The 16,131-nt window shown below is 46.9% G+C and overlaps 2 protein-coding genes across 2 annotated transcripts in view; one reads left to right on the top strand and one right to left on the bottom strand.

Annotated features, from left to right (window-relative positions):
* Nucleotides 1–12,925, bottom strand: part of EVC (EvC ciliary complex subunit 1) — a 675,738-nt gene extending 662,813 nt beyond the window's left edge. The window contains exons 1-2 of the mRNA XM_078678487.1: nt 12,525–12,925; nt 925–1,056 (exon numbers count right to left, since the gene is read on the bottom strand). Coding sequence (XP_078534613.1) covers nt 925–1,056; nt 12,525–12,689 — 297 coding nt within the window. The 5' untranslated portion in view covers nt 12,690–12,925. The remainder of the gene's footprint in view (nt 1–924; nt 1,057–12,524) is intronic.
* Nucleotides 12,926–13,315: 390 nt separating this feature from the next.
* The window catches only part of EVC2 (EvC ciliary complex subunit 2), a 526,400-nt gene continuing 523,584 nt past the window's right edge, over nt 13,316–16,131 (top strand). Inside the window, exon 1 of the mRNA XM_078678486.1 lies at nt 13,316–14,118. Within this exon, the coding sequence (XP_078534612.1) occupies nt 13,747–14,118 (372 nt within the window). The 5' untranslated portion in view covers nt 13,316–13,746. The remainder of the gene's footprint in view (nt 14,119–16,131) is intronic.

The raw sequence follows: 16,131 nt of genomic DNA, 5'->3' as shown, positions 1-16,131 counted from the left end.
CTACACATAGAGAATTTACACCTTTCACATATACTCACTTGGTCCTGAGGAAAGCCTGTTTCAAATTAAAAAAGGCCAGGCTGAAACATGTAGACCACACAGGACGCTGGAGGTCATAATCCATACTCCAACACGTCCGTCTGCCTTTTAACTTTCACCATCTCACTCACTACACTGCACACTCAGCAAGTATACCAGCTCCGCAGTAATCTGGCGTTGAAGCACACCCGGGACACATTAGGTGTCACTGTGGTGGGCCCGATGATGAAGCATGCCACCAACTAGGTTGGTGAGGGCTTTTTGAAAAAACCTACTGGTTTGCCGACACACGTACTCCATTGAGTCCCTTTCTCTTGTAACTTAGCTAGTCCTCTTTTGATTTTTGACAAATGAATATACTGGTCTCCATATACGACTCCTGCTCAGTCAAAAGTGAAGCAGTGGTAGCTTGTGACTTCCAGAGTAGTTTTATTTCCAAGTACAGACTCTGCAGTAAACCTGAGGGATCTCTCTCCCATCTTAGGTATTCTGACTCAATTCTAAAATTCTTCCCTAGGCATGTGTAGAGTACAAAACGCAGTCTCTCTCGCCTTCTGTCTCTCTCTCTCTCTCTCTGTCTCCCATACTATATCAATAGTGTTTCATACAAACCATTATTTACATCTGAAGGGGAAAATACATGTGGTGATACAAAGGCAGGTTTATTATCAACTGCAACATCTGACCACAAATAAGGCTCATGTATGTGAAATATTGAAATGCAACAGAATCCCTATGCCAAGCATGTATCACTACTCCTCTAGTTACTAATACATTTGATTGCTTTGCTAAAATAATCTCCTTTCCTGTAAGAATTATTCTAATAAAAATGAAAGGCAGGGTCCCACAGAGAGAATGCAAAACAGAAGAAAAAAAAAAACTTACTTCAAGCAATACCTCTCCTTTATGAACTTCATTTTCTGTTTTCTTCTTTTTTACACCAGACCGTTTTTTAGAATGTCTTACTTTCATTCTGCTGTTGTCAAAATTTCCCACGACTTTCGAGGAATCATCCTTCTGAGAGAAAAGCAAATACATACTTTGAGATTGACCATCATCTGTTTTTTTTTTTTAAATAACATGTTTGGCTCTGTACAGATTAATTGAAGCAAAGTTGTGTATGGTCACTTTGAATTACCTAATATATTTGAACATCGAATGCACTTTCCAACAATCAATTGAAAATGCAATATATTATTTTATGTACATGTGTGTTTAATTATGATGATGTCTTTTATTTGAACTCAGATTTAGTTATGATATTTGTTGGTAGTAGCAACTAATTCTGGTACTCTTTTTGAAAAATGTCAATGGAACGAATGTTCCTTTCATGTGTTAATAAAAAGAAACAAACAGTGAAACTTGGGTAATGGTCAGGCCTGTCGGGCCATGTCCCTCGGTTGAGTCCACAAAAGTAAACACAAATTTTTACTGCTGGGTATCCATGGCACAACCTAATATCGACTGTGCAACAACGCTATACTAGAAAGTATATGTGTGCGAGTGTTACAAGTCTCAGGACAGTGGAATAAAAACAAACTTCAAGAGGGAAACTAAGTTTAATTAAAAAGAAAAAATCCTTAAATGACCTAGGCAGCAAAAACTATAGAAATTAGATGAGTGAGTCTCGATTTGGAATCTAAGGTAGGTAGCGAGTTCGACAGCTAGTGCAACAAGTCCGCAAACAATCACCCATATGCAAGAAATTTGTAAATTCTGAGAACTCTTAAGAAGGATGGTGGAGAATTTGGGGGGGGCGCTAGGTGGCGCCAGACCGGAATGGACTCCATGGCGTAGAGCTCCCGCCAAGTCGGGCGATTCAAGCAACATTATCCTCATCCTGCCTGGAAATAATTTGCCTTCACCAGCACAAATGTCTTTGGTAAGGTGAGGAGCGACGGCAGTACAAGTCTGACCCTGCTGCGCCGACCGGGACGCGAGATACCGGCTTGGAAAGGCGGAGCGCATTGCCTGAACCGTCACCGCTGGAGGCCCGCGGCGGCTGCCACATCTAAGTGAGGCCGGGGATTCCAGGCCTATATCCCCCCGGGGCGGCTGCGGTTGGCGGGAGAGCGGAGGCACGCTTGGATACTCCCTCCCAGGCTTCCCTGCCCGCACTGGCTGACTGAGTACCTGAGGGCGGGAGATCCTCAGGCTGCTCATATGGGCCGAGGTGGCTGTGACAAGGGACGGAGGACGAGCGCTGCTGGGTGCGGCCATTGCGCGCCTGGTGAGGTGAGAAGGGACCGAGCAGCATCTGGCTGGAGGTGGTGGTGGTGGAGGACGCGGGGGCGAGCTGCGGGCAGGAAGACCAGGCATTTCCACGCCAGCACCATTCTTAGAGGACATCCTCCCCCGAGTCGCATGGTGGGGCTGAGCGGGACAGTCCGTCATTTTAGGGGCCTGTGGCCACGAGGAGACACTGGGAGCCCTGGCCATACCATCTGACTATAGAGAGGCAGACCACTGTACGACTGCCCTGCCTACCCATACTGTGCGCGGTCACCCTCCTCCTTGCCCCGCGCGATCTAAGGCTATGGGTGCGTCTGAGGGGAGCTGCACCGCGCCAGGGACCCGATCTAGACGCTGTGGATCTACCGCCATTTTGTAGGCGATGCCGAGGCCTGGCTAAGACAAGCACGTCAGCGGCGCGGCAGGTTGGGGGGACCCCCGTAGCAAGCCCGCATTGGCCCCCTGCTTAGTGTACTACGCACCTGGCCACAGTGAGACCTTCTGGAATACAGACCAGCTAGGGACAGTCCTGCGGATTGCTCTGGGGGGTGGACTGCGGCCCTGCCTACGCTGAACATTACAACTTTTGGTGTAGTTGTCAGAGCCCACCTCCCCCCCTTCACCGTACGGGCGATGGTGCTTGTGCTGTGCATAAACTACCGCCATGGGTAAGGCAGAACCGAAGCAGTCGAAGCTGCCTTTTGACACTCGCAAGACACCTGGCTCTGTACCGAGAGGCCAGGGCGATGAAGACCCCCCTGAAACAAGGGACTCTGGCTGGAAAGATATGCTGGTGAGCATGCAACAGAGCCTGACATCTATAGATTCAAAAATAGACACCATGTCACTCTGCCTGGACAATGACGTAGCTAAACTGGATGGCCATGAGGAACGATTGAAGGAGGTAGAGCAAAGAGGGTCAGACCTCGAGGATGGTGCGAGCAACAGCAGGCAGCACTCATCACAAATGGACAAACTCCTGAAAGTTATCTCGGAGAAAAATGAGGAATTGGAATCCCGCTCGAGGCGGAACAACGTCCGTATGTTAGGCCTGGCAGAAACGACCAACACAGGGAGGTTGGAGGACTTCCTGGAGAAATTATTGGCGGATCTCTTTGGCAAGGACTCCTTCCCCGCGCAATTAATCATTGAGAGAGCTCACCGCTCCATGGCTGCCAGACCGCCCCCTGGGACACCGGCACGTCCGATCATTATGAGATTCCTCAACTACCGCGACCGGGACACGCTGCTGCGGCAGGCGAGGGAAAAAGGTGAAGTACGAAAACACCACACTCTCTTTCTACCCTGATTTTAGACAAGCAGTGCAGGAAGCCAGAAGGAAGTTTATTGCTGTGAAGAAGCAACTCCAATCCCGCAGTATTCAGTAGGCCATGCTGTACCCTGCTCGGCTGCGGATCCACCATAGAGGCCGACAACATATCTTCACCACGCCTCAACAAGCAGAAGATTTTCTCAAACAGGATCGACGCTCCGCTTCCCGGGAAGCAGCGGCAAGACGCAGATCGCGCTCTCATTCACCGTTATCAGACCCTTCCTAACACAGAAGACCAAGCATGAATGCATAAAGACATCTCAATGACATTCTACGAACTGGTGATGTATGATTGTTGATAGATTTTGCCATTGTTATAATTATCGCCTGGCCACTTGCCCTCGTCCCGTCAGATCGACCCCTGTAGCAAGCGGGTTGCGAATGGGTGAAACAAGAGAGGCGAAGTGGTAATGGCGCGATCCCCAAGCGGCCCCCTATCGAGGGCATTCCCCCAATGTTGTTCTTTCCGTAATGGTACTTTCATTGTGGGATTGGGCACTAGGTCCTATGGGTGTTTTAGGTGGGGGAGGGATGTTTTTTCATGGCAAGTTGGGGCAGCCGGTGTGGGTGGGAGAGGGAGGGTTGGGGCACAAGGTGAAATTTTGATAATGTATGGTGAGTCACAGCAATGGGTTTGGGCTACATGGCTGAAGTATCAATATCATCTCTATGGTTATGGGTGAGCGAGGTGGAGACAGTGCAAGCCTCAAAGTCATGTCATGGAATGTACGGGGGCTCAATGACCCTCGGAAATGGCGGTAGGTTCTGGGCTACCTGGATAGGCACCATGTTAGCATTGCTTTCCTACATGAAACGCATTTGACGAAAGGAAACACTCCTCAATTTGCAACTCGCTGGGCTTCTCATGGGTGCTTTGCCTCATACTCCTCTTATGCCAGGGGGGTGGCTATATTGATTAAACGTGGGGTCCGTTTTGTGGAGGGAGGGCGGGAGGTGGATTCAGAGGCCTGTTGTGGGGGTCACTGCAATCGCATGAAATTGTATTTGTAAATTATTATGGGCCAAACGTCGATGACCCCCACTATCTACAACTGATCAGAGGCAAAATCCGAATGTTGGGGAGCAGATATCTTGTGTGGGGAGGAGATTTTAATACAGTTGTAAATCCCACTTGGGATAGGTCGCATGCTACAACAACACACTACACCACTTCCCAACGCACCTTACAGGATATTGTAACAGCTGAGAGTCTTGTGGACGCCTGGCGTTTTTCTCACCCTTTGCAGAAGGAGGGCACACACCCCTCATCTGTACACAACACCTGGGCCAGATTGGATTATGTGCTACTAGCAAGGGGCATGTCCCATTGAGTGGGAGGCGTGCACCATATGGCCAAGACCTTTACGGACCACTCCCCAGTGAAAGTCTCCTTATTCCCACCCGTGGACCTAGCACCTTTCCTTAGCTGGAGATTAAACCCCTTGCACCTACAGGATGCCGTCTTCAAGGCGGAGTTGGAACAGGAGATGTTAGAGTTTTTCCATAGGAACACCGGCTCTGTGGCGAGTCTCACAAATGTCTGGGAAGCCTTTAAAGTAACTGTTAGCGGGTGGTGCATTTCCAAAGGGGGAGGGATCCTGCGGGATCTTCGAAAGACCCTGCACACTCTGGAGGTTGAGTTAAAGGCTCTGGAGCGGGAGGCCGCGGGCAGTGAGGACTCCAATTTCCTGAAGGCACAAATACGGGAGAAAATGTCGGAATATAGTGAGGTGGCTGAACAGGAGTGTAAGTTTCGGGGGAAGCAGGGGGTAGCTAGACGATACGGGAGGGCGACAGGCCGGGGCACTCCCTAGCTGGGGCGATACAGCCTCCACGCTTTTGTAATTATGTCACAGAACTGCGGGACCCAAGGGGAGATATGTAGATCCCTGCCAGAGCAGCTGGACATCCTGACTGACTATTATAAGGCACTGTACGCATCGCGGAGGCAATCTGAACTACACTTGAGGGACTATTTTGAGGACGTGGCCCTTGCTTGGTTGGGACCCGTGCAACAAAATTTTTTAGCATTAGACCTTGAAGTTGACGAAATTAAAGAGGCGATAATGAACATAAAATCGGGAAAATGCCCTGGTTCGGACGGGATTCCTATTGATTTTTATAAAACTTATACTCACATTCTAGCCCCTATCCTCGAGGCAGTATATTATGAAGCGCTGGAAGAGGGCGTAATCCCTGGTACTATGAGAGAAGCGCAAATACGGTCCTTGCTTAAGCCCGGGAAAGCTTCCGATCAATGAGATTCCTTTCGGCCCTTGTCTCTCCTTAACCGCGACACTAAAATATTGGCCAAGGTGCTGGCCATTAGGCTGAACCTTATCCTTGAAAAGATAGTGATGCCGGATCAGGTGGGCTTCGTCCCTAACCGGGCCACATCCCACAACCTTCGCACACTACTGGCGATCCTTCAGGACATAGACCCTAAATGCGCGGCGGTGGCGGTCTTCTTAGACGCCACCAAAGCATTCGATTCGTTGGAGTGGGACTACCTGTTCGGGACCCTGACATTTATGGGGCTGCCGGAACAGTTCATACAATGGGTCAAACTCCTCTACAAAGCCCCAATGGCCAGAGTCCTGCTTAATGGGTCCCGATCCGATCCCTTTCACATTAATAGGGGGACAAGGCAAGGCTGCCCACTGTCCCCAGTTTTATTTGCTATTGCCATTGAACCCTTGGCGGCCAAGCTGCACCAGCACCATAATCACAGGGGCCTAATCTATTTATCCCGACAAGTCCTAGTCTCCCTTTATGCGGACGACATCACCCTGTACATCCGCAACCCGGTCGACAACTTAAATCCAGTATTGCGGGAAATTACCAAATTTGGAGCGATTGCCGGAGTACAGGTCAATTGGGGAAAGTCAGCAGTGTTCCCATTGACCGATCATACCCCCCCCTCAACCTCTGGACTATCCACTGCAATGGGAGGAATCCAAAGTTAAGTACTTAGGGATTTATGTCTTATGGATAAAGAAACACTCATGAGAACAAAATACGAACGAGCCATGTCTAAAGTGACAGACAACATCTCATACTGGCTTAAACTTCCCCTATTAATGGCCGGCCGTATAACGTTAATCAAGATGGTGATAGTTCCCAAATTTTTATATTTGTTTATTAACATTCCTCATCACCCTGGGGCACATTTCTTTGCCACCTTAAAGACGCAGCTCATCCGATTGATCTGGGGAGGAAAACGCGCACGGCTGAAGCTGGACTCCCTAACACTCCCATATAGATACGGCGGTTTTGATGTCCCAGACTTTGAACAGTATTATTATAGGGCACAGGCACACTTTGCGGTGTACTGGTTCCACCCCCCCCACTACATGCTCCATCTCGCAGTAGAGGATGGTCACATGAAGCCGGTCCCCCCGACTGAGTATGTGTTTGCCCCATATAAGGAAAGAGATAGAGACCCTACTACCGTGGACTGCACGGTTAAAGCACTACACTGGCTGGCGAAAGCGGAGGGTGTTACACAGCTCTACTCCCCTAGAATACCATTGCTTAACTGTCCGCTTCTACAGGTGACCACTGAGAAAATTTGTCAAAACCTGCTAACCAGACTGCAATATTCCATGTGGGGGGATCTCTTTCTCGAAGGGACGTTCCAGTCGAAGGAACAATTTTTATGAGATAATTCCTCTACATTCATGGATTTGTTCCTCTACAGTAGGATCAGACAGAACGTGCGGGCCATATGTCCTGACTTCCCAGCCAAACCGGAAGTGTTCCCTTTCCTTCACCTAATGCTGCAGGAAGATGCACTGAAACACGCCACGTCGGTCTTATATGCGAGATTCAGATCTGTGACCCCCCCCCGCTGCATGCCAGGGCTGAATGGGACAATGACTTACCTGAACCACTCACTGATGATCAGTGGGAAATGGCATGTACGCAGACGGAACACGTCTCCGGCAGCAGCAGGCTTCGCTTGCTGCACTTCAAAATCCTGCACAGACTCTACCACACACCTGCTCGATTACACAGGATAGGCCTGCGGGAAGATGATAGATGCCTTTGATGCAAGCAGAGGCCCGCAGATTTCATACACTTAGCTTGGAACTGCCCCAAAGTGGCTGAATACTGGGAGGCAGTATTCACAGGGCTCACTGATATGTTAGGACTCACCATTGAAACTCTCCCCACAACGGCTCTACTGGGACTAATCGCAGACATTAATACCCCACACAGGAAATTACTTCTAATGGGCATACTACTGGCACGACGCCAGGTGGCGTGTCGATGGGGCAGGTGAAGGGCACCCAAGTTCAAGGGATGGTTACACGACATGGTTACATGGCAGGACAACTTACATGCTTATGAGGAACAGATGCCACTGAAGTCTAGTCCTAAGGACATTTAGGGCCCGCTACTGGCCTATCTCAGAGTGCACCAAGATGAGGAGGAAGTGGACCAACTGGAGACAGATGGGGTGGCGCAGGTTTAGGCCACCGAGTAGCTACAGATGTTTTGGGGACTCATATAATGCTGGTTTATCTTAGACCCGCCTACCGTAGGATACTTGCACTCTATTATAGTCTGTCAAAGATTAGACTGTACATGACGGTAATATCTCAATGTGTATAATCTTGATCTATGCTTGACTCACGATGACACTGTACATGGCCAAAATGATGGGGAGAAAGTGGGGGGGGGGGTGTGATGGGTATTGTGGGAGGGGGCTTATGGTTTGGGGGTATGGATATTGGACCACACTTCAGACAGATTTCTCTATGAAGATGTATGTATTTTGAGACAAATGGAAATGAATAAATAAATTTAAAAAATTAAAAAATTTAAAAAAGGATGGTGGAGAATGTCAATTGTTTTTAACTGTATGATAAATGATCCAGTTTACAGGAACAAAGACCGTCCACTAAAAGAATTGGTCCTTGACCTCGTGATCCTCAGCTCATAACCTAGTGGGGTCGCTCAATTAGCCTTTCGTCCTTCCAAGGTTGAGAAAATACGTGCCCTTCATTTGGGTACCACCAAACAACCGTCATCTGCCAACAGCACAAAGATACCTCATGGGGTGAATACATGCTCTACAAATTGGACTATTAGGTTATCTTATGTTTGGAAAAGACAGACTTTCAAATGTAATCTGTTGGAATATTAGGTTATTTTACGTTTGGAAAAGACAGACTTTCAAATGTAATCTGTTGGAACATTACATTGTATAGATTCACTGTATAGTATAGGTTATTTACTTTATTTTTTACTTTATTTTTTCTATTTTATTGGTACTTTAAAATAATTAATGTTGCGTCCATCATATTACTCAGTTCACCTATGATAACATTTTATTACGCTCAAGTCATAATGCCACAATTATAGTGACTAGTTGAAGAAACTCCAAAAAGAAAGGTTATGGCATGAGAAGTGTGTTGAGGGAAAAGTGAGAGACACAAGGGGAAAGGGAGACACACAAGGTATGGAACTGGCAATACCTGGAAGTATATTATGCCACGATTAGGGATTAGGCATTGTGGCAAGCTCCCATGTTGCTTGCAAGTGGGTGCCAGTCACAGTGCAATATGTCTTGCTGAGGGGTTCAACAGGCTTGATGCCCTAGGCTCTCTCTAATTTTGCTTCTTCTCGACTGGGGCAGTCTCTCAGTTTTAGACTGTTGGACCCTACCTCAGAAGGAGCCCCTTGAAGCAGTCTCGCTAACACCACACCTCTTTCCAGTATATTGTAATTTGTGAACGTTCTTTACATGTGGCGCGTGCACGAAGGGGGCGAGGAGCCACAAGCTCAATTAGGGAATAGGTTTCAATCCAACTGATATAAGCACAGGTCTTGCTCGTAGAAAGTCCAATTTCAAGTCTTGAAAGATAACTTTCCATGTTAAAGTTATCTTATTGGATTTGGGTTGCTCGCAGATGCAACAGTGGATGTCCAAGCATTCTCAATTGCGTGAAGGTTTGTGGACTAAATTGTTTTAAAGTCTTTATTAATTCATTCCTCTAATTTTTAGACATTTTGAATAATATTTAGCAATTCAGAGTCAAACACGTTCCACACAAAACATCAGTGATCTTTCAAAGCTACAATAAAACAAAGAACATTTTTGGGATAATATATTTCCATGCATTCAGCACTTTATAGTGTCTCACATTCCAGTAAACATTAAAAGACCAGAATCTAATTAGGAGTTGAATCAGAGAAGGATACATTTTGAAGTGCCAGAAGAAGTGCAGATATGTTTAAATTAAAGTTAGATCTGCATTTGGGATCCGGCTTCACCATAATGTTGGTGTGTCAAATCGCTAGGCCCAACTATGATGAGAAACTTTCTACCATAGTGTACAAAACAATGAAGCACACACGTTTTCGTAAATCACTACAGATGCACAAACTTACACTATCAACGTCCTCTCGTATTATAAGGTGTGTACAGGCAAGAACCACCCAAAGAAGGGCCCCTTCTGTGACAGGCTACCTGTATGGAGATACAGGTCTGTGTTAGATGGTGTTCCTAAACACTTCTGTCTGCACCTGTGTGCAAATGAGTGTGTACGAGTTCACATGATGCAACCATCCCAGAGCCTTTTACCCAAGTAATGCAGCTGACCATTTTTTAAGAGGTGGACATTAGCGGTTGGCACTCACAATACAGTTTAGCAAAGCTTAGAGTGAGTGAGACTCAGTTAGTGAGATTCACTCATGTCCAAAGTCCAATAATGAGTAGTCCAAAAAGCAAAGCATCTAAGGTGAGTAAATGGTTTGGGACACTTTTCTCACAATGATCTAATAGTGCCCCTGTCCAATCACTCAAGAGATATTGGGATAGATGTGTCAAAGCATTGTACTCATTCTATCCATGGAAAAATGTGTTCATACATACGGCCCATTGACCCCTGCCTCTTATCTAGCTAACAATGGCAAACAATTGGTCTGTAAAAAAGGAAACTGTAACTTATATACTGGGGGAAGTGGGTATAAAGTACCCTAAAGCTAAAGGCCAGCACACAAACATTTTATTTTTGCAAATGTTCTCTTAAGTTGATATGCCAGGAACTGTTTATCCATCTTTCACGCTTGTGCAGTATGATGGCTAACAGTAAAAAAAAAAAATCTTCACTTTCATCTATTCGTAGGCTTGATTTCTGGATCTTGAAAAGAGCAATCAAGCTGTGTTTCAATGGCAACAATGGAGCCCCCAGGTGTGGATTTGATATAGTCTTTCAAAATGTATGAGGACTTTATCTTTAGAGCTAGAAAAAGATTCTGTCATGATATGTCCAAGTAAAGTTGCCATTCCATCTTCCCTCAGTTTAACAACTCAGTCAAATGATGTTGACTGCCAACTACAGACTAAGTATAGTGGTTAAATGTTAATATTGTATCACTTTGTTATAGCTAATCTCTTATGCTGTGGTTGATTTATATGGCTTTAATCACAGTGAATGTTATGTGTTGGGGATCTGGACAATGTAGCACCATCCATCTCTAATATTGCAAATTACTTCTGAATCCTCTTCTGTGTCACAATGACTAAAGTATGAGCACCTCGTGAAAACCGATCATTCAAGATATTTCAACAGCTACCTGTGTGTAGAATGCTTAAGGGGGTCCCTACAATGTCATAACATAAAAAACACTTTATCTTGATAAGAAAGTGGTCATTAATTGTTGGTGAACTCTCTATAAAACAAGAACCGCAGTGTTCATTATGTACCCTAAGTGGTACATGGTTAGAAAGATGTATTAAGGATTTTCTTAGCAATGGATTTGTGAATCTCTCCCCTCCCTCCTCCCAGCAGCTAAAATGTGGATGGGTGCCACTGGGCCCTATGAACTGCTAAACAGCTAAGATAGTGATTCGTTGCTTATAGGCCTCTTCTATTTGCGGACCAAATGGTCATAAATAACATTAGAAGAAAATACTGTGACAGAGGTATTGGGCCAAGAGCTGCCCAATGGGACATGTACAGTGAAAGAGAGAAAATTGGAAAAAGCAGAGAGGGGCAATAGAAAGAGAGCTGATGATTGAAATGTAAGAAAGAAAAAAAGGATGAGATGAAAAAGAAGGATGAGCAGAAAGAAAGAGAAGAATGGTAGCGAGAAAGAAGAGTGAAAGAAGAAGGAAACTTCGAAACAAAGAAGAAATGGTGAAGGGTGGAAGGATGAATGGACTATAGAATGAACCAATTGGATTGATGGATGGATGGACCAATGGAACGATGAGTAGCAGAGTGACTTGAGGATTGGTGGAAGGATAGGTGATGGGCTAGTGACAGGATCAATGGCTAAAAAGATAAAGGGATGAATGAATATACCGACGAGTGGATGGGCAATGAAGGGAACATGCAAATGTGGATGAATAAAGGGTGGATGTGAGAACCGATGGATGGATGAATGGATGGATGGATACGTGAAAGGACAAGTGAAAGGAAGGACGACGACAGGGTATAGGAAGCTGTTCTAGGGAGTGTTTGGGCTCTGTCCCTTGGTGCTATTTAAGATATGGTTCAATGTGGGAGCTATTTCACTGTTATGACTACTCACTCACTTGTTTCAAAGACTATGAAATGCTGCAAACCAAGGCGCTCTGTCCTGCACTCCCGGCTTTACATCTGTTGCGAAAGTTTGATTTTTCCCTTTATGTTTTGTCAATCTTTGTGTTGCTGAAATCAACTATAATGTGCACAGATTTGCAAATCTATAATTATGCACTTTAATAGACCAATCTAGACGAGTGGCTCCTACTAACAAAGAGAGTGAAATACAATAAGTTACAAGAGCCCTTCAACATTAATGTTACCATCTACAATGTGGTTTTCATTGGGATTCGATCTGTCAAATTCAAGCTATTCTGAGCTGGTAAACAATACGGAGTTTTTTTCGCAGTAAAGTCAGTCCCGGCTGGGGAGCACGCTACCTTCTTTTTCAAGCGGGGCAGGAACACGAAGAAGCAGAGCAGGGCCCCCGCGCCGACTCCCAGCACCACTCCCACGACCACGGCGGCCGCCATCAGCCCGGGGACCACCTGCAGCGACTCCACGGACACCCGCAGCACCACATCGCTCAAGCACGGGTCAGCCATCGCAGCCGGAGACGGGGCAGAGCGAGCCCTGCTCTCCTAGGCTCCCTCCGAGGGGATGATCCCCGTATGTGACGGGGCAGCTGTCTTCACCCCCATTTTGCTGGCGGGGTCTTCCTTTAGACCATACATAAACCAAGTATCCGCGGTGCCTCTACAAGAAGCGGTTTGCTACCTAATAGCTGCCCTGTATTTACAAAGCATTGAAAGTTTCGTGCTAGTCTGGCAACAGTTACTCTGAGAAAATCTGTGCTTGATGCGAAAGGAACAGCTGCTAGGGATTCTGGGACATTGAGTTTTTAGTAGTTTTCCAATAAGCGAAAAGCTGCCAAACATTTCAAGCGCTGGCAAAAGAAGCATAGCAGACCAAGCACTTTTAATCACTTCATATTGGTTGTTTTCGTGTTTCTGTTTGTTTCACGGTGTGATCAAAAGGGTGAAGAGGTTTACATGGACACAGAGTACAGGTCACTACATATCCCGGCAGCGCGTAGGCGATACTTGAAAACACAGGCTGGCCGACCCGTTTACAACTCCAGAGAGGTGTCATGTTTTAACCAATGGGGAGAAGACAGGGCGGGGCGACAGGGCCTGTGTGCTTCAGGATTCAGGAATGCACGCGTTCCACTGCGTGGGTGACTGCTAACTCACAGGCACGCTTAGTTATTGTTTAAGAGTTTTAGAAACTTGGTAACAGTACCTACCCTGCGTTTAGCGCGGCCTCTACTTGAGCTGAAAGACATCAACCCTGCACCTCTTTGTTGTCCCTGATGTGTTTGTCTGTAGGTAAGCCCGGAGCAGTCTCTTCGGGGTGGCCTTGAAGAATATGTGTCACTGGAGCGTTTTGTTACAGGAGGCAACGGATTTGCAATGGAAACGCGGCGCTTTCCAGGAGGCGTGCAGGGCAGATGGCGGCGGCGCGGGTCCTTCTGAACTTCGGAGGGACGTCCTGACAGAACTGGCTCTGGGTCCGAGGGGATGCACGGCTCCCCGAGGGGCGCAGAAGTACTATGAGATCTTGAAAGCAGCCCTCGCCAGAAAGCCCGTCCCGCTCTGAGGGATGCCCGGCGCTGTGCCCAGGACTCCTCGCCCTCAGAGGGCCCCCCTGGCCGGTAGCAGAGCCCTGCTCCCGTGGTGTGCGCTCATCTTTGCCCCCCATCTGCTGGCGCTTGTCGCATCCCTGGGCTCCTGGGGGACACTGGGCCCGAGCAGTGAAAGGGACAGTCCGCGGGAATGCTCGAGGTGGACATCTGATTGCACAGAGCATCCTGCCCGGGAGTCGCAGTGTTCGCATCCTGGGTTGATGTGGACACATGCACGCCGTGCACCCTGGGGCCACCTAGACCCCCCGCAGCATCAAGAGACTCCAGTGTCACCCAGGAGAACTTTACAAGTGCCCACATGGACGGACACTGACGCAATCTGCACTCAGGTAAGAGCACACATCTCAAATTTTGATTTCTATAGCGCTTGCTGTCGGAGCCATGGTGTTTCACAACCAGGCGCCACGTTCAGTGCTGGAACTGGAGAATATACTCTGGGAACCCACACATTGGGGTCAAGGTGTGGCACATTAAAAGTGGCTGAGCCATGAGGAGCGGAGTCATGTAAAGTGGAGTCTAACAGCCAACTTATACTTATTTTTTAAAATGATGCTGCATAGACAATGGGAGCACAGACAAATGTGACAGTAAACCTGTTCTGGCTTAATTGGTCACGGAGTCCGCATTTTGAAACATCTTACAGGGTTAGTGGAGTGGTGTGGCTCACTGGTTAGAGGCAGCAGACCCGGGAGCAGAAGTCGGCCCGGGACCAGGGTTCAATTCCCGACGCGGCAGGGTCGTGGACCAGGGTCAGCGGACTCGACAATTCTCGCCTCGGTGCCTACTCTAACCTGGGGTCCCACTCGGCAACTCTGGGCATTAGCTTGCCTAATCTCCACAACGGCCCCATCAACGCCGGGGATGCCTGGCTCCACCTTGGGGATTCCCAGTAGGGACCATCCCACAGGGAAAGCCAGGACGGGTTCCCCAGCGGTATACAGCGCCGGGACGCCCCTTGCTGGGGCAGCTGTGCGCTTTACAAGTATACAACATTTAACATTTAACATTTAGGACACCTGCTGCAGAGATCTTTGTGTGCCCAGCAAGTTTCAGAGGATCATAGTAATGGTAGGGTAACTCTGGTGGTTAATGCAGTTCCGGGAGAGTTCTGAGTTTGTGTCCAGTTGTAACGCATACGGTAGCATAGAAGGTCAATGTGCTATCTGAAAACACATCTTGTAATATGCAGGCAATAGATGTGTACCCTTTGTGGATAGGGACGCGCTGTATATATAAATGTAATATGCCCTTATTGAGGGTGGTACAGACATACCTCGTATGGAACATCGTTCGATCCCTGTGTTGCTTTATGCAGACAATCTCATCCTTATTTTCAGAACAGCGTTGGGTGTGGAACTTCTGCTTAACTCTTTGGTGCACTTTATGGATAGCCTTGATCGGAGTACTAACTTTACCAAATCACATTATGGTGATCGGCCCCCGGTTCACCAAGTTTAGAACTTTCCAGATTAAAGACAGTATTGTTAGACGTCACTATTTATCTTTGTTTATGTGTTTTATTTGATTCACCTTTGACCTGGTACTCTTTGGTATCTGCCAGGTGCCATATGCTCACCAAGAGCACTGCCTCCTTTTTTGATTTTTCGACCAAGTTGGGGCACACATCCATCAAGGTGATATTTGATATTTATAAAGGAAAGTGTGTTCCTGTTGCTGCCTCTGGTAGGGAGACTCTGCTAACTTGTCGCATTAAACTTAATGGAGAATACATTTTTTAAGAAGACTTTAATGCCTTCCTCAAAGTTCCTCTTCTTATATAATTCCTGAGGAACTTGGACATAGGGTTTTTGGTCAACATTCTGCAGGTGCGGCCCTTACTTCTTTGGTTATTGGTCTGGCTACAACTTGAAAAACATTTCATTCGTTTTGTTTCAGAGGATTGTTTGGCCCTTGATCTTGTGTCCAGTATAGCTTGGGGTGGCCTGAAATTTTTAACAATTCGGACACAGTAGCCACAGGTTATATTGCTTCGACCAAGATAGCTTTCAAGGCCTTGAAAGTGAAAGATAGAGAGTTAGCTGTATTGTGCAAATCCCCTGTTAGAGCCTATTTTGTGTTTTTAAATTTCCTTCACCATAGAGCCGTATCTAACTTTCAATATGTCAAACAATCATCGCTTTTTCCTGACATGCGTTAGACTAAACTTAATCCATCATCTGTTAGCTATCCCCCATGGTAGCTCATTCGATTCTGTTTTTACTCTCTGCATTTGCAACAGCATTTGCACTCAGGACACTTTGCACTTTAGAATGACTGCCCTTTTTACCAAAAACGTAATAAGTCCATTATTGTCTTTCTGCTAGTTGGCAAGCATTTCACAT

The sequence above is a fragment of the Lissotriton helveticus genome, chromosome 2_2 (assembly GCF_964261635.1).
Source record: "Lissotriton helveticus chromosome 2_2, aLisHel1.1, whole genome shotgun sequence".
Classification (NCBI taxonomy): Eukaryota; Metazoa; Chordata; class Amphibia; order Caudata; family Salamandridae; genus Lissotriton; species Lissotriton helveticus.
The sequence above is the reverse complement of the archived record's forward strand: the minus strand, read 5'-3'. Positions and strand labels throughout refer to the sequence as shown.